Source organism: Narcine bancroftii, chromosome 11 (assembly GCF_036971445.1).
Source record: "Narcine bancroftii isolate sNarBan1 chromosome 11, sNarBan1.hap1, whole genome shotgun sequence".
Classification (NCBI taxonomy): Eukaryota; Metazoa; Chordata; class Chondrichthyes; order Torpediniformes; family Narcinidae; genus Narcine; species Narcine bancroftii.
Window position 1 is genome coordinate 65,877,509 of NC_091479.1, and position 24,376 is coordinate 65,901,884.

At 42.8% G+C, this 24,376-nt stretch overlaps 1 protein-coding gene across 4 annotated transcripts in view; it reads right to left on the reverse strand.

Annotated features, from left to right (window-relative positions):
• Positions 1 to 24,376, reverse strand: part of large1 (LARGE xylosyl- and glucuronyltransferase 1) — a 383,521-nt gene that overhangs the window by 130,639 nt on the left and 228,506 nt on the right. For all 4 annotated transcript variants that reach the window (XM_069903185.1, XM_069903181.1, XM_069903182.1 and 1 more), the window contains exon 7: positions 8,167 to 8,271. In XM_069903185.1, coding sequence (XP_069759286.1) covers positions 8,167 to 8,271 — 105 coding nt within the window. The remainder of the gene's footprint in view (positions 1 to 8,166; positions 8,272 to 24,376) is intronic.

A 24,376-nucleotide genomic window follows, 5' to 3' on the forward strand; every position in this document is an offset into this window, starting at 1 on the left:
GAATGAATGAAGATATGACTAAACTAAACTGCAGAAGTCTGATTTTCCCAGAAGACACCACGACTGAGTCTGAGTGGTGAAAAGCAAGGTGCACACTCTGGGTGCTGGATGTCACTGTGACAACCTGCGTCTTGTCACCCAAGTCTATTCAAAGTGACAGACAACAGAAATGGGAAGAAGCGAGAATGCTAACCTCTGTATCTCCTGAGAGAAGAGCAGAAACATAAAAGCAACCCTTTCAACTCATCTGCCTTCTGTCATTGCTGACAGTAGATTAAAGAAGCCTCCTGTGTTGTCATGGCCTCCAAATCACTGAGATCTCCCTTTCCTCTGTTGAAGATATTCACCCGGAGCATTGCTCAAATGGGCCTCAAAGAATTATTGAGGACCCTTTCCATCCAGCGCATGGTACCTGTGACCCTTACCATCAAGAAGGAGGTCCAGAAGTATCAAAATCAGGACTGCCAGGTTGGAAAGTCGCTTCTTCCCACAGGCTCTGAGATGGATGAACCGAATAAATCATGCCAAAATACTTATATATATTTATTTTCTATTGTATTTTATGTATATATGTGATTATCATGTGCTGTGTATTGTGTACACAAAAGAGTCTGGAAAAACAACCAACTGAAAAACCTCACAAAGATAAGCGTACACAGAGCCGTTGTCATACCCACGACAGTGGCTGTTCGGCTCCGAATCATGGGTCCTCTACCGGCATCACCTACGGCTCCTAGAACGCTTCCACCAGCGTTGTCTCCGCTCCATCCTCAACATTCATTGGAGCGCTTTCATCCCTAACGTCGAAGTACTCGAGATGGCAGAGGTCGACAGCATAGAGTCCACGCTGCTGAAGATCCAGCTGCGCTGGGTGGGTCACGTCTCCAGAATGGAGGACCATCGCCTTCCCAAGATCGTGTTATATGGCGAGCTCTCCACTGGCCACCGTGACATAGGTGCACCAAAGAAAAGGTACAAGGACTGCCTAAAGAAATCTCTTGGTGCCTGCCACATTGACCACCGCCAGTGGGCTGATATCGCCTCAAACCGTGCATCTTGGTGCCTCACAGTTTGGCGGGCAGCAACCTCCTTTGAAGAAGACCGCAGAGCCCACCTCACTGACAAAAGGCAAAGGAGGAAAAACCCAACACCCAACCCCAACCAACCAATTTTCCCCTGCAACCGCTGCAACCGTGTCTGCCTGTCCCGCATCGGACTTGTCAGCCACAAACGAGCCTGCAGCTAACGTGGACATTTACCCCCTCCATAAATCTTCGTCCGCGAAGCCAAGCCAAAGAAAAAAGTATTGTGTATGGACGTGCAGCATGGTCCAGAGGGATACTGTTTCATCTAATGGTATATGTACCGTCAGATGTTAATAAACTAGAACACGAAAGAGTGAGAAGTCCCAATCTCTCTCTCTCCCCCCCCCCCCCCTCTTTCATTCAGAGTCGTTGCAAATAACATTGAGTTTTCCAGGACTCGTTTTTTTTTAAAAACCAAAGCACCCTTGGCCAGTTCCAGTCAGGTGCACGTGATCCCTTTGGCATGACCATACATTCCATCTGTTGCTAAGATGGTGAAGCTCGAGGAGTTAATTCCTTGCTGCCTAGCTCTCCGAGTGCTGGAGAGGCTGGCACACTTTCCATCCTAGCTAACCCAAGCAAGTATTGTTTGCATTGCAAAATCTCCTGCACTTCAGAGCAAGATTGAGGGTATTCAGATAAAACTGTGCAAACTTCCGGCTGAGAGGTTAGATTTGATTGATTTTTTTTAGACACCTGAAGTTCTCAAAGCAACTCCCTGTGAACACTGATTGCAAAAAAAAATATTGATCCGCAACTCAACAATTTATAATTGTTGGTGTGTTTTATGTTCCCATGGTGCTACAGTAAGTAAAAATTTCTTTGCAGCTGTACAATGTGCCTACATACAATTCAATAAACTCATCATCACCGTCATTTAGCCTTACGAACAGCTGATCCTCTCAGAAAAGCAGAAGCAATAAATAACAAGGAAAATAGCACTTATAATTTTCCATTTTTTTTTCAGTGCAAGCGTGACCTAACTTTAAACAGACAAATACAAAATCGTGACATGAACAGATCAGCTTAAAATGGGGAGCCTTTTGCCTAGAGCCAGGGAAATTGGAAACAAGAGAATTTAGGTTTAAATTGGGGGGAGGGGGGGAAGATTTAACAGGAACCTAAGGGGTAATTTTTTTTTTGCACAGAGGATGGTAGGTGTATGGAGAGGACTGCCAGAGGAGGAGTTTGAGGCAGGGGTTATTGCAATGTTTCAGAAAAAAAAAGATAGATGGGTTAGGACGGCTATGGGCAGTTGGGATTAGTGTTGGACAGATATTTTGGTCAGTGTGGGCAAGTTGGGCTGAAAGGCCTGTTTCCATGCTGTATAGGTCTGTGCGTATTACAATTGATTCTCTGATTTTGAGACCCTGCTACAGGCATCTGCGAAGCACTATTCCAATGAGACTCGCTGGAAATAGCAGCAGGTTGTCCAGGGCTCAAAGTGAGAGCCGGGCAAATGGGCACCTCCTTTGTCCTGCTGGTCTCATAGATTCCTGAATACATCTCCAAACAGTAACATTTTGTTCCATACCAACTCGTCTCCCTCTGTAACTTTGCTCATTTGCACAGTGCCTTCCTTGTACGATGTAGGAGATGTCTAACCGGTATCCTTACCAAACAAACTCACCACTGTAGCCTGGTACACAAGGCAATAAACCTGCACTTGACTTTGTGGCGACGGAATTAGCCTTGGGCAGCAAAATTTGACTCAAAGAAAAATAATCCCGCATTGACATGAGAGGTGAACAGAGGTGAGGCAAAGATTTAGGTTTAAGAATACACTCAAAGGGGTGATGATCACTCAGCATTGGAACTGAGGGATGGTCACTACCAGTGGGGTAAGGAACAAGAAAGAAGCTGCCGAAGAGCAGAAACCAAATTAGATGAATTAATACTTTATTTATCTGTACACAAAGCAAATAAGCAAAAGGTGTGAATATATAGCAAAGATAAAGGTGCCTCGAAGAAGGGCTCAAGCCCGAAAGGTGTATAAAGTACACTGTTCAACCAGCTGAGTTTCTCCGGCATTGTGTTTTAACTTCAACCACGGTGACTGCAGACTCCCAAACGAAAGGAGTGAACAATGTCAATGACGTCCACAATTCATCCTTACAGCTCCTGTACATTCTGGAGTGAAGGCTCTGTCAGACTCTAGAAAATGCAATCGCCAATTTGCACAGAACAAGATTCCACAAGCAGGATCCTGTCAGTGATTAGATAATCCAATCCTTGTCATTGCTGTTGGGCAGGCATTGGAGAGGACACTGGAATGAACTCCTTTGACTCTGTACTGAAGAGTCAGTGTTGAATCGAATTGCTTAAGGTGGGATATGAGTGGGAAGGGAAGGTTGAAAACCACTGTTTTAATCATCCCTAACTGACTCGTTATGTTCACAGTTCAGAACTCCAAAGGAAATGGGCCACTGACAATTTTTCTCAAGCAAAATATTTCATTAACAATTGGGTCTAGAGCAGTTGTTCTCAACCTTCCCTTCTCATTCATACAAGCAATTCCTTACTAATCACAGAGCACCGATGGCATAGGGAATACTTAAAGTGGGATGTGAGTGGAAAGTAAAAGGTTGAGAACCACTGCTCTAAACAGCATCGCTCTCGGGATCTTAGGGCCACACAAGCTTCTCCACCATGACAAGGTGACAATTCATGGAGGAGCTCTCTTGAGTGCATTTACACCATCACTTTCCTTCCCCACCCCCAACCATTCAATTTTCCTATCATTAGTGGTAACTCACAATGGCCAACTTGGCATGTGAAGAGAATAGGGAGCACACAGAGGAAACCAACCCAGTCACATAGAGAAGACAATTTCTTTTTAAAATTTAGACATACAGTGTGGTAGAAAGCCCTTTTGGCCCATCAGTCTGTGCTGCCCAATTACCCCAATTGACCTACAACCCATGGTACGTTTTAAAGGGTGGGAGGAAATCGAAGAAACCGGGGAAAACCCACACAGACATAGGGAGAACCTTACAGACAGCACAGGATTTGAACCCTGGTCCTGGTCGCTAAATTTACGGCTAAATTCTATGCTAAACGTGCCGCCCCAAAGAATTGCTGGGGCGAAACTCAGCAGGTCAGGTAGCATCCGTGGGTAGAAGTGGTCGGTCACTATTTCAGGTCTATCAACTAAGGTACAAAGGTAAAATCACATGGACATTATTAAAGGGGAAGGAAACTGGAGGGGGGAGGGTGGAGAGGTGATAAGACAAAAAGATGTGAGATGTGGATAGACACGGTGTGAGAGGTGGAGAGAGACAGGTAGAAGGAGAAACTATTAGGCTATGGGGAGGTGACAAAAATATAGATAATAGAAAAAATTGAGTACAGGAGTAGATATAAAAATGGGATGGTGCAATCAGAGGTTACTGAAAATTAGAACATTCAAATGTGCAGGCCATTAGGAATGTGATGCATTGCTCCTCAAGTTTAAATTTGGTTCCACCCTTGACAACGGATGAGGCCGATAATAGACATGTCACTGCAGAAATAGTTGGGAGAGATAAAATGGTTGGCTGCAGGAAGCTCAGGCTTGGAGCCACAGAGTGCAGGTGCTGGGCGGAGCGGCCATGGGGAGAAAGGGCGAGCCCCGTCCCAAAAGTCCCTGGAGGTACGCGAATGCTCCATCTCGCTCAGGGCCACTGCGCCATCTCCAGTATCGTCTAGTAAAAATCCCAGAAAAGCCCTCCTCAACAGAATCGGAATAGCAGTTTAAAGCAAGTTCTTTACTGAAAAATAAATCTTCAAACAACAAAATGCTTCTGACTGTTTATTGTTGATACGTCAGCTTTAAATGAGTTTTGAGGTATCGGCTGATAAAATGTCTTTTCTTAAAATATTATTATATACTGACTGCTGTTTCTCAGCTTTATTCTTTATCCTTTTATCTCCTAATTAACAAAGCTACAGAGAGGATTCACAGCCGACTCAGATGCTACCTAATTATACAGTAAACCCTTTCTTTTCTCATGCATTAATCTCAACATTTCTTTCACTCGCTTCTATTGAATTAATTTATTGATCCTTTTATTTTATTTTCCCCTAAATTCCCAGGAATTCTACGGCAGGATAACCTGCCTCCTTTCAATCTAACAAACAGAAACAAAACAGTTGGAAGAGAGAGAGAAAAATCCTCTTCCTTCCAAATCCATCTACACGGCTACTTAGACTTTCATGATTGTTCTGGGTCCATATCCATCCATCAGGAATGATTTATTGGTTCAGTGCTTGATGTGCACCTCATTGTTTACTGCCTGTTCTTCCTTCTGGTGAATAGAAATTGCAGATATTTTCTTCTGTGGCTTCCTTTCCTTTCTCGTGAACGATAAGAAGCAGCTTGATGACAATTACAGCAGCCACCACTTCTGAGAATTGCAGCAGCTCTTAAATACTAATTAACTTCCTTTTCTACTTTCCATCTCACCTATTATGACACCAGAGAAGGCCATTCAGCCCACTGAGAGCATGCCAGCTCCAACCAGAGCAGCCCTATCAGTTTTATTTCCCCCATTTATTTCCCTGTAATTTGTTCTCGCTCACATGTCCTGATTCCCCTGCCACCCAGCAGCACTTGGGGTGATAGACAGCAGCCAAACTTAACTGTCCTCTGGTGCTACAAGCTATTCTCTCTTAATTTGCTGTTGCATTTTGGAAGGACAAGCCAAGAAAGGACATGCATGGTAAATGGTAGGGCACTGGGAAGTGTGGAATAACAGAAGGATCTGGGAATACAGGTACATAATTCACTGAAAGTGGCATCACAGGTGAGTAGCGTTGTAAAGAAAGCTTTTGGCATAGTGACCTTCATAAATTGAAGTACTGAGTACAGGAGTTGGGATGTTATGGTGAAGTTGTACAAGACATTGGTGAGGCCAAATTTGGAGCATTGTGTGCAGTTTTGGTCACCTAACTACAGGAAAGATATTAATAAGATAGGCAGGGTGCAGAGAAGATTTACTAGGATGTAGCCCGGACTTCAGGAACTGAATTACAGGGAAAGGTTAAACAGGTTAGGACTTTATTCCCTGGAGCATAAAAGAATGAGAGGTATTTAAAATTATGAGGGGGATAGACAGAGTAAATATAGATAGGCCTTTTTCCATTGAGTGTAGGTAAGATACAAACCAGAGGACATGAGTTAAGGATGAAAGAGGAAAAGTTTAGGGGGAACTTCTTCACACAGAGAGTAGTGGGAGCACGGAACAAGCTTGCCAGCTGAGGTGGCGGATGTGGGCTCAATTTTAAGATTTAAGAAGAATTTGGACAGGCACTTGGATGGGAGGGATATGGAGGGCTTTGGAGTGGGTGCAGGTCAGTGGGACTAGGCAGAAAAAAAGTTTCTAAAGGGGACTGTTTATGCCCTCTAATGTTCGATGGTTCTATATGTTCATTGAGTCCCCTCTGACTCTTTTTCCATTTACACTGCAGTGATTTGCAGTGGACAGACAACCTACATTTGACATTTGGAGGAAGCCAAAGCACTCTGATGAAGCCCAAACAAAACACAGGGATAACCTGCAGACTCTGCACAAATGTTATCCAAAGTCAGATCTCCTGAGCTATGAGGCAGCTGCATTAATTGTTAGACCACTGTGCTGTCCTAGCATCTTGCTATTTAATAATCAAACCAATGAAAGTATCAGCAGTTGAAGAAATTGCAACTGGACCTCTTGGAGGCATTAACTCACTGGAGAACCACAATATACAGATAGTAGCTTTGTGTCACTGTGGTTTTGCCTGTGAGGGCCAAGGTCACAATTCTTCAATAATCCTGATTTGTACTGAGGACAGAGCAGAATATTCTGAATGCTGTGCCTATGATATTACAACTATTCAAATAAAAACTAGAATCTGATGAGCTAGATTTTAAGAATGCACGGTGTTGTCTATTTGGGAGGCAGGTAAAATAGCATCTGGCTTCCCATTAGTTTTAAATGATGATCATTATAGTGGAACTTGTATCAAATCATGGTGAAAGCAAGTAGCTTGTTCTATCATATTAAGGCTTCTGAATAATAAACAGTCACACTGAGTTCAACATTAAGTAAAATCAACAGCATCGGACTGAAGGTTTGAAGTGGACTCGAGTCTTGCTGGGTGCAATGACGTGTGGGCACGGGTGATGAAGAAAGCAATTGGAACCCTGTTTGGTCAAGGTGAGCGTAGTTTGCTGAAGTCAACTATTGATGCTGTGGGGGTGTGGGTGGGTCTTGTTTGACGCTGGCAGCGTTGGCTTATTCTTCTTGTGCGTGATCCATCAATGCACTTCATTCCATGGACCACCTCTACCACTTTCTCCGAGTCCTGCACCCACAAATGTTCTGCTCCCACTATTCCTTCCTTTTTGTTCACCGTCTCCATTTTGAAATAGATTTCTCAAACGCTCTTCCACAACCTTTCAACCACCTTTTCCAAATTTATGTTCACAAAAGCTTTCCATGTAATATTACGTCCAATCAATTATGACCATATTTAAGTTGGAAAGGCCATACTGAAGTGCCAGGGGAGACAGGAGGGGGGGGGGGGGGGAATACTATTTTTAGTGCTTTATACACACTGTCTGATTAGTCTTAAAATGGGGCTCCTCCTCCCTTGCTGGTAAGATGTAAAAAAATCCCAAAGTAACATTGCAAACGACAGCAGAGGGAGCTCGTCAGAGTGTCCTGGTAAAATATCTCCCTGAGCAACATTACCACAGCAGATTAACCAGCTATTTATCACATTGCATCCTGCGGGGATTCATTGGTTCTGTTGCTTTTTATTTATTATTTTAAATTGCCAAAGAGGACAGTGGAATAATAATTATTAAGTCTAATATTGACTTGCTAAAATTAGTACCGTCTGAAGTATGAACTAGATTTTGAGTTAATGTTAAATAAACAGTTTCCTTGCATTCACAAACTGATTTCAAGTTTCTTTTATTTGATGGGTAGTCAGTCATAGGTATTTCAGCATCATTTTTGAGGGTAATGGCTACAAATTCAAGTGCCAGGCGAGAGAGGTCCTGAGCGCTTCGCAACAAAGAGAGTAAGTGTAATTTACAAGTGGGCGAGATGCATACCTGTGTTGTACCCTCGACTCAAGGCTGGCCACGGTCTGTGATTCTTCCACAAGTTGCCAAGGTACCAATCACTCTGATTCTCCACCAAGCCAAGAACTTGCTGTCCTGTGAACAAATGGTCAAGCAAACTTTTATCCTGCCGCCAGATGTCTGTGACCAACCACCCTTTACCTCATACAAAGCCGCCTTCTTGTTATCCCACAGCACGGTAAACAGTGAAGGTTGCAGCAGATTAACTCGTGTAAGGCAGATCCATTTGTGCAAACTCCGGCTGACGTGAGGCACTGTGGACCTGTGCCTATTAAGAACTCCCTAATTGCGACTATCCTCACTGCTTCCACCACGAACACTGGCAGTCTGCTCCAGACTGCAGCCGCTCAGTCTGATTCGGGCGAGGCGGCAGCATTGTGGCTCATGCAGTGGGTCTTGAAGGCTGGCCTTACCACGCTAGTTCCTGTGATCCGTATCACATCAAGCCCCTCCATATGCACAGCACCCTCTTGATGTCATTGACCTCGCCCAAGCCCAAATTAACGAAGACCTCCACAGCTTTGACCTTCTACTCAATCCCAAAGTGAGTGTACCCAGTTTCACAGACTTTCCCATTCCTGCATCAGATGACACAGTCTTGGCGCTTTAGCAATGACTCAAATAGACTGAAAACAGCTATTTGAGCAAAAACAGATTCAATTATTTAGGAGTTTCTTTTAGGACCAAGATAACAAAAATTATGGAATTATATGCAAGGAGCACCGCGATCCTCACTGGAGGATTTTTACCCACTGTGAATGACATCAATTCTCAGGAGCTTTATTAATATGTGCTCATTATCTGTCAAAGACAGCTCTGTCAAAGACAGCCACATCAGGTTGTAGCAGTGCTGGGCTGAGGTGCAAGGACCCTCCTCCTGTCAGTCAGCACACTAGATCATTCTTGGTCAGGCTCTAAACCGAAACCCTACAAAGTACATCTAACCCAAAACACAGAGAGTGCCCTGTCAATGGTTATATTCTACTTGTTCAGCTGGGATTGCTAGTTTTACTGTTACAACATCACTGTTGAGAAAGTTTAAGCGCCTTCTTGAATCCCAGATTGTAGACCGACCTATGACTGAGCAAATGAGATTTAAAGGCAGAGTAGGATGGGTTTGTTTTTCCTGGAGTAGAAGGGGCCAAGGGGGACTCAGGTTGAGGTGCAAAAAACTTTCGCCCTGACCAAGGTACCCAAAAAAAAGGCCCAAGTTTAAGGTAGGAGGTTCAGAAAAGATCTGAAGGGATCCATCTAGTGAAGTTGGAATCTGGAACACAGTGTTTGAGGGAGGTGGGGGCTGTTGGAGGCGGGTACTCCCATTGATCTCGTATTGTGAGGAGCAGAAATCCCCAAAGCATAGAGACTATTGATCAAGTGTTAATAATAGTGATTTGTGTAGATGGTCGGCATTGGCCTGGCTAGCCAATATATGATGTTATGGTTTAATCAGTTCCGATGGCAGGTTATTTATGGGAAATTGTAACTTTGTCTGTCTGACCCTGAGAGTAATCAGCATGTGTTATTTTATCTCAGAATTTCTCAGCACTGCTCAGTTTTAATGAAATTGTAATTTTAAGGAATATATTACACCTCTTCGGCTTCTCTGGTCTACTTTAAGCCTCTTAACCCCCTACCTCTGAACATCCTTCAATAATTTAACACCCATATTGAAGCACAGGGATCAAAGGCATTGTTCTAGCTAAAGGCTAGCTAATGGTTTAAAATAACTTTCTTGCTTTTGAAGTCTATGCTTTTAGATATAAAACCCACAGATTGCTGGTTGGAAGAAAAACCGTTTCAACTTGTCAGAGATTTCTGAAGTATAGGGATGGGTTCAATTCTGGCCTGCAATGCTGCTTTATTGCGGAGTTTGTATGTTCTCCTGAGTTTCCCTTGGGTGCACCAGTTTCCGATGTGTGGTGCTAGGTTAAATGGCCACTGTAATTTGTTCCTCTGGTGTTAGTGAGTGGAAGAATCCAAGAGAGAAACTGTTGGGAAAAAAATTTGGATTAATGGAAGTGGATGGGATAGATTTATTCTGCCTGCTTCCATGCAACAAGACTCACTATAACGCCTTCGGGGAGGGGGAGGGGGGGATTTTAAAGATTCGTTCAGTTAAAAATGTCCATGTCGGTTCTAAATGGTTGATCCCTTACACTGAGACTGCGATCTTTGACTGTGGATTTCCCAGCCAGGTGAACCGTCATCCACCACACCTACTGCTAAGAGAATGTTGGACATGGCTCAGTAGGTTGTGTCAAAGGGCTGACCCTACCACCTTGCCAGGGGTCCGAACCAGATCAAACACCTAATACAGTAGCACATTGGTGAGCAAGCAGGTCTTTGGAAGTGTTGCAGTCAACCATGCTACCCTGGGCCTTTCATTCAAAATAATTAATTATATCTACTGAAACTCCCCACTCAAGGACGGAGCTTCAAACTAGACTCACTCCTCAGTGCCATTTAATCTCCCTACCTTTTCTGCCCATACTGTCCTACAAGGTGAAATTTAACAGAGATTACCGGGTGTATCCACCAACAAACAGGTGCTGCAATTAGCTCAGGTCATGGAGTGTTAATCAAGAACAAACAAAAAAGCACCATGTTGAGAATTCGATCAATGGGTTTGAGATCAACTCAAACATGCTCAGGGCGGTGAGGCAACTGGAGAATTTTTTTCCACATTGGAAAGTGCACAAATCGACCATCATTAAAGTGGTGAGTTTGAGTAACTCTGTTTTAAATAGGAAGAGGTAAATGGTAGATGATACACCTGCTGGAAACAAGTGGGGAGTAATCTGGAACAGGCAAAAGCCAGCTTCAAGTCAAACAACAGAACAAATGATGCTGCTGTCTATCGTCAACAAAAACAGGTCTGTAAATAATTAAAAAGGGTGAAAGAAATGTCTCTAGGCTACAGGGTACATGCAGCAGAGTCCAATCTTCTTTTCAGACTAATTCCCAGGAAGCCAGTGACACAAACTGTAGAGTGCAGTCAGTCAATAAGGGTTTTGCCCTGTACTACAGCGTTCAGAGCAGGTGGTTAATCTCGCAGCAAACACAGCACTTAAAATTATACCAACCCTACTCCAGCAATCACTGGATTGATGTGGCATAATTAAACAACACATCATTGCTAATGTTTGCTCTATAATAGAAATTCAAGCCACCAAATTAACCTGTCAAGTCATCAAATTTACAGCCAGTTAACCTGTTACAGGGTCATACGCATACACTTATTAAATATAACATAGAGTCCAACCGGAGATTTATAATTCCATCCTTTCACAACTCCATTTTCCTGTTACGCTGAAAACAATTTAGCCAGAGATTCCCAAGCTTTCTTTCACAAGCGTCACAGGACACAGCTGCAAAAGGGCTGCAGTGTTACTGCCTCACACAAACTGCCACACTCCTCCTCCGTAAAACCACGAGAACGGGGCTGGAAGATGCCAATCCTGGGTTGCGATTATAATGTGCGGCATTTATCAATGAGGGTGTTACAAAGATATCCACAATGGAAGCATTAAACAGGCAGAGTGACAAATACCCCTAAACAGTATCAAAGTGACACATAATGGATGCATTAATTGAGACGATACTGTGGGATTGGTAACGGAGGTTTAACAGGAGATTAGAGAGGGGAAGAGCGTTGACACGAAAACCTCAAAATTAAATTGGTAAAGAAACCTTTAAGTGGAGAGAAATAATAACAATGCAAGATTAGGGACAGAAAAAGGGGGGAAAAATTGATGAAAATCCAAATGAAAAATGAAAAATGCTGGATGCACAAGGAGAGGCAAAGTACAAACTTGGTCAAGTACAAAGTCGTGTGGAGAAGGTTAGACAAACATTCCCTTTATTCCTTCCGTCCCTTTCCTATTTGCAACTTAAAATATGTTGACTACGTACAATATAATTCTCTCTGATTACCCAAAATTGGATTCTCCCAAATCCTTATTTATCCAAAAGTTTTTTTTACATTTCGGATAAATGAGGATATCTGAAATAAATCAGAAATCCTCATTTATCCAAATTTTTTCAGAGCCTAACTGATCTCACAGTTTGAAAATAAATTAACTCGATGTGAAATTAGAACAACGATTGTCCTCGTTTCAGGCAACTTTCTCCCCGCTCCCGTTCCATTTCTTCTTTACCTTCCCTGATTGACTTTTCTCTCTCAAACTGCGCGCTGCTGTCTCCCAGCTGTAAGCGATCGGAAGAATCCCATGTCCCGGCATTTTCAAGGAGAGTGGCCTCCCAGGCAGGAGCGGGACCTCGGGCTCATTGGTGTTCCTTCCCCTCTCCAGCACACCAGAGGCCAACTCCGAACCCTCCCCTCGGCCTACTACTCTGGACTCCTCAGTGTGCGCGTGTGGTAGGCCGAGGGGAGGATTCGGAGCCGGGAGCTCCAGTGACCAGGGAGACAGGAGCCTGCCGACTTGCCAGTGAGTTCCATCAGCCTGGGAAGCCTCCCTGGGGATCAGCAGCTGTGGTGAATTCATATCGTGAATCAGCAGTTGGCCAGTCTCGGTGATCGGCGGTGGCCAGCATTTATTTGGTGAGAATTAAACATTATTTTAATGCTTAAACAGCCTTCCTTTGTTGTTTGTTGTTGTTTAAAAATTGATACAAGTGATTTTCTGCTGCTACTGAGCTGTTCTTAAAAAATGACCAGTTCTCTGAAAAAAAGTTTATCCGACGTAGGCCCGGTCCCAACCATTTTGGTTAATCGGTGTTGTACCGTAAATCAAAAACTTGTTTCCAATCAGATTAAAGGTTATTTGATCAACCGGATGCACTAGCTTCAGCACATTTCATTTTTCTGAGGTTCGTTATGTGCTCATCATCCTCTAATTTCTGATCTCAAAGCACATTCTGAAAATACAGCACGAGCTTCGATCATCATCCAACTGTTTTGGCGTTGCACTGCTGTCCTAACTCTGTCTCGATCGCACATCAGGATACTTGTCCAACATCTAGCTCGAGATGAACAGAAATTGCCCTATCTATCATCACTTTCCAATCTCTGCCTCCTTTTCCCTCGGCAATGGTCTGAACAGGAACCAGACCACTCACAGAAAGGAGTTGCGGTTGACCACGGATCTATGCTATCCCTGGAAACTTTTCCACCTCCTCTGATTCTCCGCTTTGCATCAATTCATTTCATGCAGGTACCCTCATCTATCCTTTATCACCTCTAATGCAACCCGACACCTGTGTCCCCATTCGACCCACTGTGAATGCAGCAGTCCAGCACTCACCCGATTCACTTCACATGCAACCCTGCATTAGAGAGCACCATAGATCCCAATTAAGCTCGTCTGCTTACGATGGTCCGATTTTCCCAAGTTACGATGTCAACATCTGAGTTTCTCGAGAGAAACACAGAAAGCATTTTACACCTTCTGAGCTGAACTCCAGGTTCAGCTATTGTGACAGCCAATTCAAAGACTCCGCTGCAATGTGTTTTGTATGGATTGAATTGTAAATATAAGTGACGCTGGTGACAAGTGGGTTAATGTCTCTCAAATTATCATCAACTGTTTCACTTCAAGTTCGAACTTTATCAAAAGGAAGCTAACGATGAGTGAACTGTCTTCCCGTGCGTGAAAAAGCCCATTTGAACTTGTTTTCACTACATTAGACAACTGAGTCAGATCAATGCGCGTGTGTGTGTGCGTCTAGACATGAAGCTGCAGATGAGTGGTTTACCACAACTTGAGGACCCCCAAGCAGATAAATGTAAAACCATAAGGCACTCAGCAATGACACTGGAATTGTATCACTGTTCACAAACGGGGGCCGTTGGTGGTATTAGCTTTATTGCCTGTTCCATTTAAAGCCGATGATTTAAATCCTACGAACTTGCTGTATCTGGAAGAGCTCTGTCTTACAATTCACCTCCTCGATCTGGGTAGTTGCCTGCAAGCAACGAGGTTGCAAGATCCAAGTGGGAATGAAAGCTGTTTTAGCCATGCATGTTAATGGTGAGCACCTGTACAACTTCACACTTGTTATCAATCGAAACCCTAATGTATTCTTCATCAGCTTACTATTTTTTCCCCACTTAAGCTGAGTTTGTTGGAATGTTACCCCATCGTAAGTAGGAGAAGCACCTGTACAGCTAAAGTCTTTTGTGTGGCCCCTCAGTCACTGCATTGCCGCTTGTCGATCTACAGCACCCATTCTCCATTCAAATACTATCTACTAATTTGCCAATGACACCACAATTGTCGGAAGAATCGCAGAAGGCACTGAGGAAGCGAGCAGGAGAAAGAGAGAGAGAGATCAGCTTGTTGAGTGATGTTACAGCAACCACCTTGCACTTAACGTTAGCGAAAATAAGGAGCTGATTGTCAACGTCAGGAGAGGGAAATTGGGAGAACACGATCCAGTCCTCATCAAGTGTTCTCCAGTTTAAATTCCATATTTTAGAATATTTTGGTCTATCAAGAACCAAGAATGGTCAGCAGCAGAATGGATTAAGGACCTTAAATTCCTGCGTTTCAACATCTCTGAAGATCTCTCCTGGAGTCTCCATGATGATGCATTCACAGAAAAGGCTTACCAGTGGCTATACCTTGTGAGGAGTTTGAGGAGATTTGATATGTCACCAAAGACGCTTGCAAATTTCTGCAGGTGCAGCGTGAAGACCATTTTGACTGGTGGCATCACTGTCTGGTGTGGAGGTGGAATAAAACTACAGAGAGTTGTGAACTTGGCCAGCATCATCACGGGCACCTTCTCCACTCCATCGAGGACATCTACAAGAGGAGGCGTCTTTAGAAAGCAGCCTCTATCTTCAAGGACCCCCCCACCACCCTCTTCACTCTGCCACCAATGGGAAGGAGATAAAGGAGTCTGAAGACGAACACCCAGCGGCACAAGGAGAGCTTCTTCCCCTCTGCCATCAGATTTCAGAATGGACAACGAACCACAGACATCACTTTCTCTTCTTTTGCACCAATCTGTTTATTTTTAAAATGATATTTATAGCAATATTTTCATTGCTGTAAAACAATGAATTTGTGACATGTTCCTGACAAAAAATTCTGGTTCATGTGACATCGGATAATCTGCATTCAATTCTGGCCTTCACCACTTTTAATCATGGCAATTTGGCAGTTGCACTTCAAGTATTTATAACCCAAAGATGGAATTTGTATTCAAAACCTGTTTTGTTTCCTTTTCTAAAATGATCCTTAAAATTCACCCGTTTTGCGCCAATATTTCCACACGCGGCAAGGCCTCAAATGTTATTTTAAAAGGTTTCTCTGGGGTTCTCGGGCTGTTTTGTCGCATTGGAGGTGCCATAACAGTTGCTCTTGTCCCAATATGCTCGTCCACACCTGGTTAGCAATGGCAGGTTGGTAACGAAGCCATTGACACAAGATTAATGTCAAAAGCAGACATTTAAAATCAGCAAAGCACGTGTGTGAGAGTAAATGTGAGTGGGAATGAAAGTATGCAGGAGGAGAAAAGCATGAGAGGCAATGAAAGTTTTGGTCATTCAAGTATCAACATTCTCAAAGCTAACTATCATGAATAGAAATTCAGAAAACTGTTTATAATGGGTGTTAAATTGAGATTGGTAATTAGAGCATTAATTCCATCTTAAAAAACTCCCCTGATAATTAAAATGTTTCAAATAAATGGTGACGTGAGCATTCCAAGCAGCAGCAGTCAACTCTCATTCGCACCATGTATTATAATCTGGAACCCTCTCAAGCCTTCTAAGATGTTGCGTTCTGAAAACTTGGACCAGGTTGGAACCACCATCTCGAACAGATGACGTGTAAAACAACCTGTGTGCAATGCAGTGTTTTTTTTACATTTGACTGTATGTCTCCCATCTGAATGTTTTTTTCGATTTCATCCACAGCTGACAAGTTGCAGTCAGAAATTCCTTTCTCCTTGGATTGTGACCTTCTGCAAGATATCTAAGCAGACCTCCTTGCCCCCTCCAGTTATCTCAGCTCTCCCTTCGCCTGTAGGAGGCGGAAGAGGAGGATCCTTGTCGGGAGATAGATAAGGTGAACAGCAGTCTTTTCCCCGGGGTGTGGGAATCTAAAAATGGAGGGCATAGAGATAAGGCGAGATAGGTGTGATTTAAAAGGGACCTGATTGGGTCCTTGTTGACACAGAGGGTGGTGGGATGAGCTGTCAGAGGAAGTGGTTGAGACAGAGACAATTACCACACTTAAAAGACATTTAGACCAGGCACATGGATAGGGACAGTTTAGAATGCAGACATATGGGCCTGGCCTGGGTGGTCAGCATTGGCAAGTTGGGCCAAAGGGCTGTAAAACATTATGACTCTAAAAAAGTGTGCCACAAAATCTCTTCCGTACTACGTTGCATAAGCTATCAAGCAAAGTTGTTTGCCAATCTGAATACTTCGACACTTTCTTCACCATGTTTTTGGAAAGGTTAAGACGATTATCTTTGAAGAGTAGCAGAATTTCATCAGAAAGAATAAACGCTTTAATTATTAGAAATTGAAATAATTTACAATGATTCATCAGAAAGATGAAAAGGCGACAGTCTTGCTCTCGAAGTCAAGGTAAGAATGATAATCACAAAGCTTGCCCAAGGCCCACTGAGGTGAGTGATGGCATTAAACTCTGACCTGCCCAGCCTACACGCCTCAGTAATTCATTGGAGAAGCCCGCTGTGTCAACTGGAGAACTGAGTCAATGTTCTGTGGGTGAGCTAAATGCCACTGACCTTGTCATTCTTCCTCACTTGGCATCGATTTTTTTTTTTGCTCAATGTGCCTGGAATAACAAAGTGTTGGCATTGACCTATAAAATGCCAACCTTGTCCTAATTATATTGCTGTTCATAAGATGTGTCCTGACAGATGAAAATGATAAACGTAACTCTTGCTATTTTTAGCAACTGTGAGGGGATCTAATTACTTGCTTCTGAGAATAGACGCTTTGTTTCCCATGTTCCTCGGTCTATTTTTTTTTCTTCCAGATGGTCTGAGCCAAGTTATGGTGTAATTCCCTAACTCTTCCTGGATTTCCCCTCCTCTGAGCACTAGACACTGAATTTTGGAAGCCCTTTGATTGACAAAACACCACCACTGAATCAATTCCTCAGCTCCCTTGGCAGCTGCATTACATATCTGAAACCTCCTAGATCATACAAGCCACACAAAAGGCCTTAAGGTGTTTAGCCATGAAGTGCTACAAACAAGGGACAAAATTAATTTCCAACCTCTTGCCTTGGTTGGATGGCCATCACACACTGACCTAACCTTGATTAACCATTCTTCACGGTAAAATAACACTGCACTCCCAGTCTGCATTTGCAAGAGCAATGTTCACAAACATAAATTTCCAGATTTCTTGTCAGAGTACATAAAGTACATTCACATACAACCCTGAGATTCCTTTCTCCTGCGGGCACGGCAGAATTACCACCAATCGGTAGTTCAAAAAATAAACTTCACAGCGTGAACTGTAAATCAAAAGAACTGTAAACAGACTAACTGTGCAATACAGGGAAAGCAAAGAAAATTAATAACATGCACAACTAAGAGGCCTTAAATGAGTCCCTGATTGAGTTTGTCATTGAGGAGTCTGATGGTGAAGGGGTAGCAGCTGTTCCTGAACCTGGTGAGTGTGAGTCTTGTGGCACCTACACCTCTTTCCTGATGGCAGCAGTGAGAACGGAGCAGGTGCTGTGTGGTGTGGGTCTTTGATGACTGCCGGTGCTCTCTGACGGTAGCGTTCCCTCTAGATGTACTCAATAGTGGGGAGGGTTTTGCCTGTGATGTCCTGGGCTATGTCCACTACCTTTTGGAGGGCTTTACACTTAGGAATATTGGTGTCCCCATACCGGATGGTGATGCAGCCGGCAGCATACTTTCCACCACACATCTGTAGAAGTTTGCCAGGGTTTCTGATGTCAAACCAAACCTCCGCAAGAAGTAGAGGCACTGACATGATTTCTTCTTGATGCCATTGGTGAGTTGGGTTCATGAAAGATTCTCCGAGATAGTGACTTCCAAGAACTTAAATTTTTTCACCCTCTCCCCATCTGATCCCCCAATGATCACTGGATTGTGCACCTCTGCCTTTCCTTTCCTGAAGTCAACAATCAGCTCCTTAGTTTTGGTGACATTGAGTACAAGGTTGCTATTGTGCCATTCAGCCAAGTTTTCAATCTCCAACCTGTATACTGACTCATCCCCTTCCTTTATACCACTGTTGTTTACACAAACATTGATTGGTCAGCTCACTGATCTCCTGCAGAAACGTAATGAGGGAAGTGCAATGTTGGTATCTGGAAGGATGAGGTTAAATAGCCCTTCTCCACCTACATTTGTTCTGGCCCAGATTAAAAACAAGGTAAAATTGTTCAAACCTCAAAGAGAACATGGCCCTGCAAACCTTGAGTCAATCTGTACAAACAATGGATTAGTGACAAACCGAGCATCGTTAATTTACATTATTAATTCAAGCATTCAGAAGATGAAAGCTCTCCAGCACATTTTGTGTCAAAAACAGAATGAAAGCAACTGGCACTGGGTAGTCAGGGTGGAATTTGTTCTACGAGAAGAGCCTAAACACATTCTCTTGACTTTAGAAGAATTAAAGGTGATAGAGAAATGCACGTTAAGGTGCACAACAGGCAAGATGTAGAGTTGTTATGTCTCTTGACTCAAGTGTTAAGATCCAAGAATCAGGATCTTAAAATGAGGAGGCATTTGGAACAGAGATGAGGCAAAATTTCTTCACATGTGGTGAACTTTGGAATTCCCCATTGTAAGGTAAAACATCATGAGATGGGAATGTGTAAGGAGTTACCCTGTACAGGGCTGTAACAAGATGTGAATGCATCCTTGTACTTACAAGATAAGAGAGACATTGATGGATTGAGAGGCAGGAAGCTAGCAGGGAAAGGATAGCAACAGTTTTAGTCATTGGACAAGTAATGATATGATGATGTTCTAAGCATGTATCCAAGGGTATAAAAAATCACCATTTTGCTGATAACGGCAGAATGCATTCTCCGACTAACATGGTTAGTCGCAAGTGTTACAATCCGGTAATAAAGAACAAAGAACCCTGATTTCGACTCAGTCTGGTGTTTGTCTCACTCATTCATGAACAAAGCAGACCTAACACCACCTAACAGCATGAATAAGATTAAATAGTTGAGTACATTTAAGACAGAAATCAATTGATTTTTAGACCTCTTGAGAATGCACACTAGATTTCTGCTATATTATGTGTAGCTCTACTTAAAAAAATACTTCTAGGACTATGAAAAGGGAAGAGGAGCTTTCACCTTAATGTTACAGTTTGGATTTGAACTCTGGTCCAAAAAGTAACTGCCCTGTGGCGAGCCCATCATATTTCCAGTCTGTGTAGAACTAGGAGACGATGCAGTAAAAAAAACCACGATAAATAGACCAAATCCTATTTTTGTGCTGTGGTCAAATTAATTGTGGCTGCTGTATATTTAACTGGTCTACACAATTGTGTAATTGCAATATCTTGAAGGCCAACATTTCGAATATATTTGCTTATCTGTCTATCCTATCAATCTTTTGTTATCGATGATCTCTTTTTCTGTCTTGGCATGATTTGTACGATTGAACTTGGCGTTTACGGCAAGTAAGAATTTCACTGTGGCTGTGCATTACGTTTATCCACGTGGCAATAAACTCACATCAACTTTGAACATGACAGCTCTTTCAGATTCATGATGAGGTCCAACAATTAGGTAACAAAGGCACGTGGGAAGATCGGGAAATTGTTCAGTATGAGATTTATAAACAAAAATGCAAGGCAGATCACCGCTAAGGCAGACTTGGATCACCTACAAGGGACAAAAGCCAGAATCATCATATGTGAAGGAGCAACTATATAATTTAAGCTGACATTTCAGTTGAATTGAGGGAGTACGGTATTGTGAAAGCTGCCATCTTTTTGTCAGAATGATGAAGATTCTGTCTGCCTGCCTGGCTGGAGCTTTCTTTGAAATAATTTAAGGGAATGAACCCCATGTTCTTGACCAAAGTACGCCTCGCGTCATCATCAAGGACAGACACAACATTCACTTGTCAGAATACTGTCTTGGCGAACTTCCTCCAAACTTACCTGGCTGTTCTATCTGTTTTTATAATGGCTTCATTTGAAAGAGGTTTCCTTAAATGTTAAGCATTTTGAGAAACACCGTTGAAAAAATATAGACTACAAACTTTAAAAGATGTGTGGGGGTGGGTGAAATTAATATAGAAGCACAAACACTACAGCACAGAAACAGGCCCAGCAAAAAAAAAGTTTGCGCTGAACTATTATTCTCCCTACTCCCATTGACCTGTCGCTGGTCCATTGCCCTTCCACACCGCTCTCATCCATGTACCTATCCACGTTTCCCTTCAATGCTGAAACCAAACTCACCTGCACCACTTCTGCTGGCAGCTCTAACCCTTAAACATTTCACCTCTCACACTTAATCTATGTCCCCTAGTTCTTGACTCACCAAACCTCAGTGAAAACAGCCTGCTCGCAATTACCCTCTCTGACCCCCTCCTAATTTTGTATACCACTATGAAATCTCCCCTCATTCTCTGACACTCCAGGGAATAAAGTCCTAGCCTGTATAACCTTTTCCCTGTAACCCAGCTCCTCAAGCGTGGGTAAAACCCTTGTAAATTTTTGCTGCATTCTTTCAATTTTATTGATAGGTCGGTGACCAAAGTCCATATAATACCCTGGCATCGGCAGATTTCCTGGTTGACCTCTTTATCAACAGAATACTCCACATTTGGGCTCATCGATGTTTTATACAACTTCAACATAACACCCCAGTGCCTGTACTCAATACCTTTGATTTACGAAGGCCACTGTGCCAAAACCTCTCTTTATAATCCTACCAAACTGTGACACCACTTTCAGGAAATTAGCTGAATTCCCAGATCCCTCTGTTCTACTGCATTTCTCACAGCCCTACCATATACCATTTAGGTCCTACCCTAGTTTGTTCTCCCAAAGAGCAACACCTCACATTTTAATTTTTTTTTTTAAATTTAGACATACAGCACGTTAACAGGCCATTATGGTCCACAAGTCTGTGCCGCTCAATTTACACCCCATTAACCTACACCCCCAGAATGTTTTCAACAGTGGGAGGAAACTGGAGACCCCAAGGAAAACATAAGCAGACACAGTGAGAACGTACAAACTCCTGCCAGTCAGCACGGGACTCGAACCGCAGTCCAGTCCCAATCACTGGCACTGTAAAGGCGTTACACTAACTGCAATGCCGCCCTAAATCCCATCTGCATTAAATCCCACCTACCAATTTGCAGGCCATTTTTCCAGCTGGCCCAGATCCTGCTGCAAGCTTTCAAAACCTTCCTAGTAACACCCGCAGTTTGCTGATGCAATTTATCACATTATTATCCAGATCCTTGATGGAGATGATAGACAATAATGGACTCAGCGCCAATCCCTGAGGCTCGCTACTATTCATAGGCCTCCAGTCAGAGAAGCCATCGTCTACTACCATTCTCATAAAGCCAATGTTTAATAGAATTTACTATCAAAATATCAGTGAATTAACTTTCTTGACCAACCCCCTGCCTCCACGTAAGATCTTGTCAAAGGCCTCACTAAAGCCCATGCAGACAGCATCTACTGTCTTTCCTTCATCAATTTTCTTGGTATAAACTCCTCGAAAAACTCAGTAAGATTGGTTAGACATGACCTACCACCTATCCCTAATCAGTCTTGTCTAATCAAGTATTTATATATTCAATCACTTAGAATACCTTCCATCAACTTACCCACTACTGATGTCAGTGTCACCAGCCTATAATTTTCCAGATTTTTCTTAGAGCCCTTCTCAAACAATGGAATAACATTACCAAGCCAGTTGACTTTAAAAAAAAGTACCAAAAAAATAGATGTGTGGGAATCAAAGAAAAGTTAATTTAGAGAAAGAATCTACAAATATTTAAGCATCTGGGATAGTCTGCAGAGGTGGTAACAGAGACACAAATATTTAGGGAGTTTTCCAAAGCATGTGATGACTTTATAAGGGTTAAGGTACCAGAGGGCATTGATTTATATTAATGACATTTACATTAGAAATAATTGAATCTTCTCTGAAACTGTGCCAAGTTAATTTACTGTTTGGGCCATGTTATGTCGGACTTGATATAGGAATACAGAAGGCAGTAGACATAGCCAGGTCAATCACTGGTTCTGGCCTCCCTTTCTCTGCACACATCTATGTGAGGGACTGCCTCAAGAAGGCAGCTAACATCATAAAGGACCCCCACTGAACTGGTCACACCCAGATCTCGCTGCTACCTCCGGGCAGAAAGTACAGAAGCCTGAAGGACAGCACCTCCAGGTTCAAGAACAGGTGCTTTCCAACAGTGATCAGATTCCTGAACCTCCCCTTGGTGCACTAATCATGGACTGCTCTGATACCAAAAAAAGATTGTCATCAACTAGAGTCACTGTGAATATTTTATGTGTTTATTGTCTTTTAATTTAATTCAATTAGTTTACCACAGTAAAACCCTTGGTTTCCAGAAGTCAAGCAATCGGCAGCCTCAACCAACCAGCAAAAAAAAATTGAGGAAAATAAATTTTAAAATGAAAATAATTAAGAATAGGTAAAAATATGTAAGTTTGAAATTGTAAGACTAAATGCTCTCTGAAGTAACTCTAACCTTTGGTGAAGATGGGAGCAAATATTCTGCCAGTGGAGGGCCTTGGTCGGGCTTTGATCGTAGCAGCTGTTTGAATAAAGTTGAGTTTGAAAAATATGGTGTCGTGGAGGATGAAGAACTGGTTAATGCTGCTCGTCACTGGGGTGACTCGTTCTTAGAAAGGACAGGTGACAGAAGTATGTGTAGGGGAATATTTTGGGTCCCGTGATCATTTTGCCATTAGTTTCAAGTTAATTATGGAGAAGGATAGGTCTGGCCCTTGGGTTGAGATTCTAAATTGGAGAAAGGCCAATTTTGAGGTAACAAGAAAGGATCTGGAATGCATGGATTGGGATAAGTTGTTTTTGGGCAAAGATGTGCAAGTTAAGTGGAGGAACTTCAAAGGTGAAATTTTGAGAGTGCAGAGTTTGTTTGTTCCTGTCAGGATTAAAGATAATTTAACAAACATGGGGACTTTAGGGATCTGGTTCAGAAGAAGAGAGAGGTGTAGAGCAGGTATAAGCTACAGGGAGGAAATGAGGCAATTGAGGAGTATAAAAAATGAAAGGTAAAAACACAAGAAAGAAATCAGGAAGGCTAAGACAAGAGGTTGCTTTGGCAGACAATGTGAAGGAAAATCCTGAGTGTTTCTACAGGTATATTAAGAGCAAAAAGTACAAGGGACATCATTGGTCTCCTTGAAGATCAGAGTGGTCGGCTTTGTATGGAGCAAACAGAGATGGGAGAGATCTTTTGCATCAGTATTTACTCAGGAAACAGGGACAGAGTTGAGGAAAGTTGGGAAAAGCAGTGAGCTCATGGAATCCGTACAGATTAAGGAGGAGGAAGCACTTGCTGTCTGAAAGCAAATAAGGGTAGATAAACCCCCAGGGCCTGACAAGATATTCCCTCAGACCTTGAGGGAAGCTACTAGTGTAGAAAATGCAGGGGCTCTGGCGGAAATATTTAAAGTGTCCTTAACCATGGGTGTGGTGCCGGAGGATTGGCGGGTAGCTCACATTGTTCAAAAAAAGCTCCAAACACAACCCTGGAAATTATTGGGTGGTGAGCCTGATGTCAGGAGTAGGTGAATTAGTGTAAGGAGTTATAAGAGATCGGGTATTCAAGTATTTGGGTAGCCAAGGACTGATTAGAGACAGTCAACGTGGCTTTGTACGTGGTAGGTCATGTTTGACTGAATTGATAGCTTTTTTGAGGAGTCTACCAGAAATGTTGTTGAAGGAAAGACCATGGATGGTATAGGCACTTGAACAAGGTTTCACATGGCAGGTTAGACAATAAGGTTCAGATGTTTGGCATTCATGATGAGGTAATAAGCTTGATTCGACTTGCGCTATACATTTTTCAAATTTAAATTTAGATATTCAACACAGTAATAGGCCATTTCGGCCCTTGAGTCCTGGCCACCCAATTCAGCTATACCCCCAGTATGTTTCGAATGGTGGGAGGAATCCGAAGCCCCTGGGCAAAC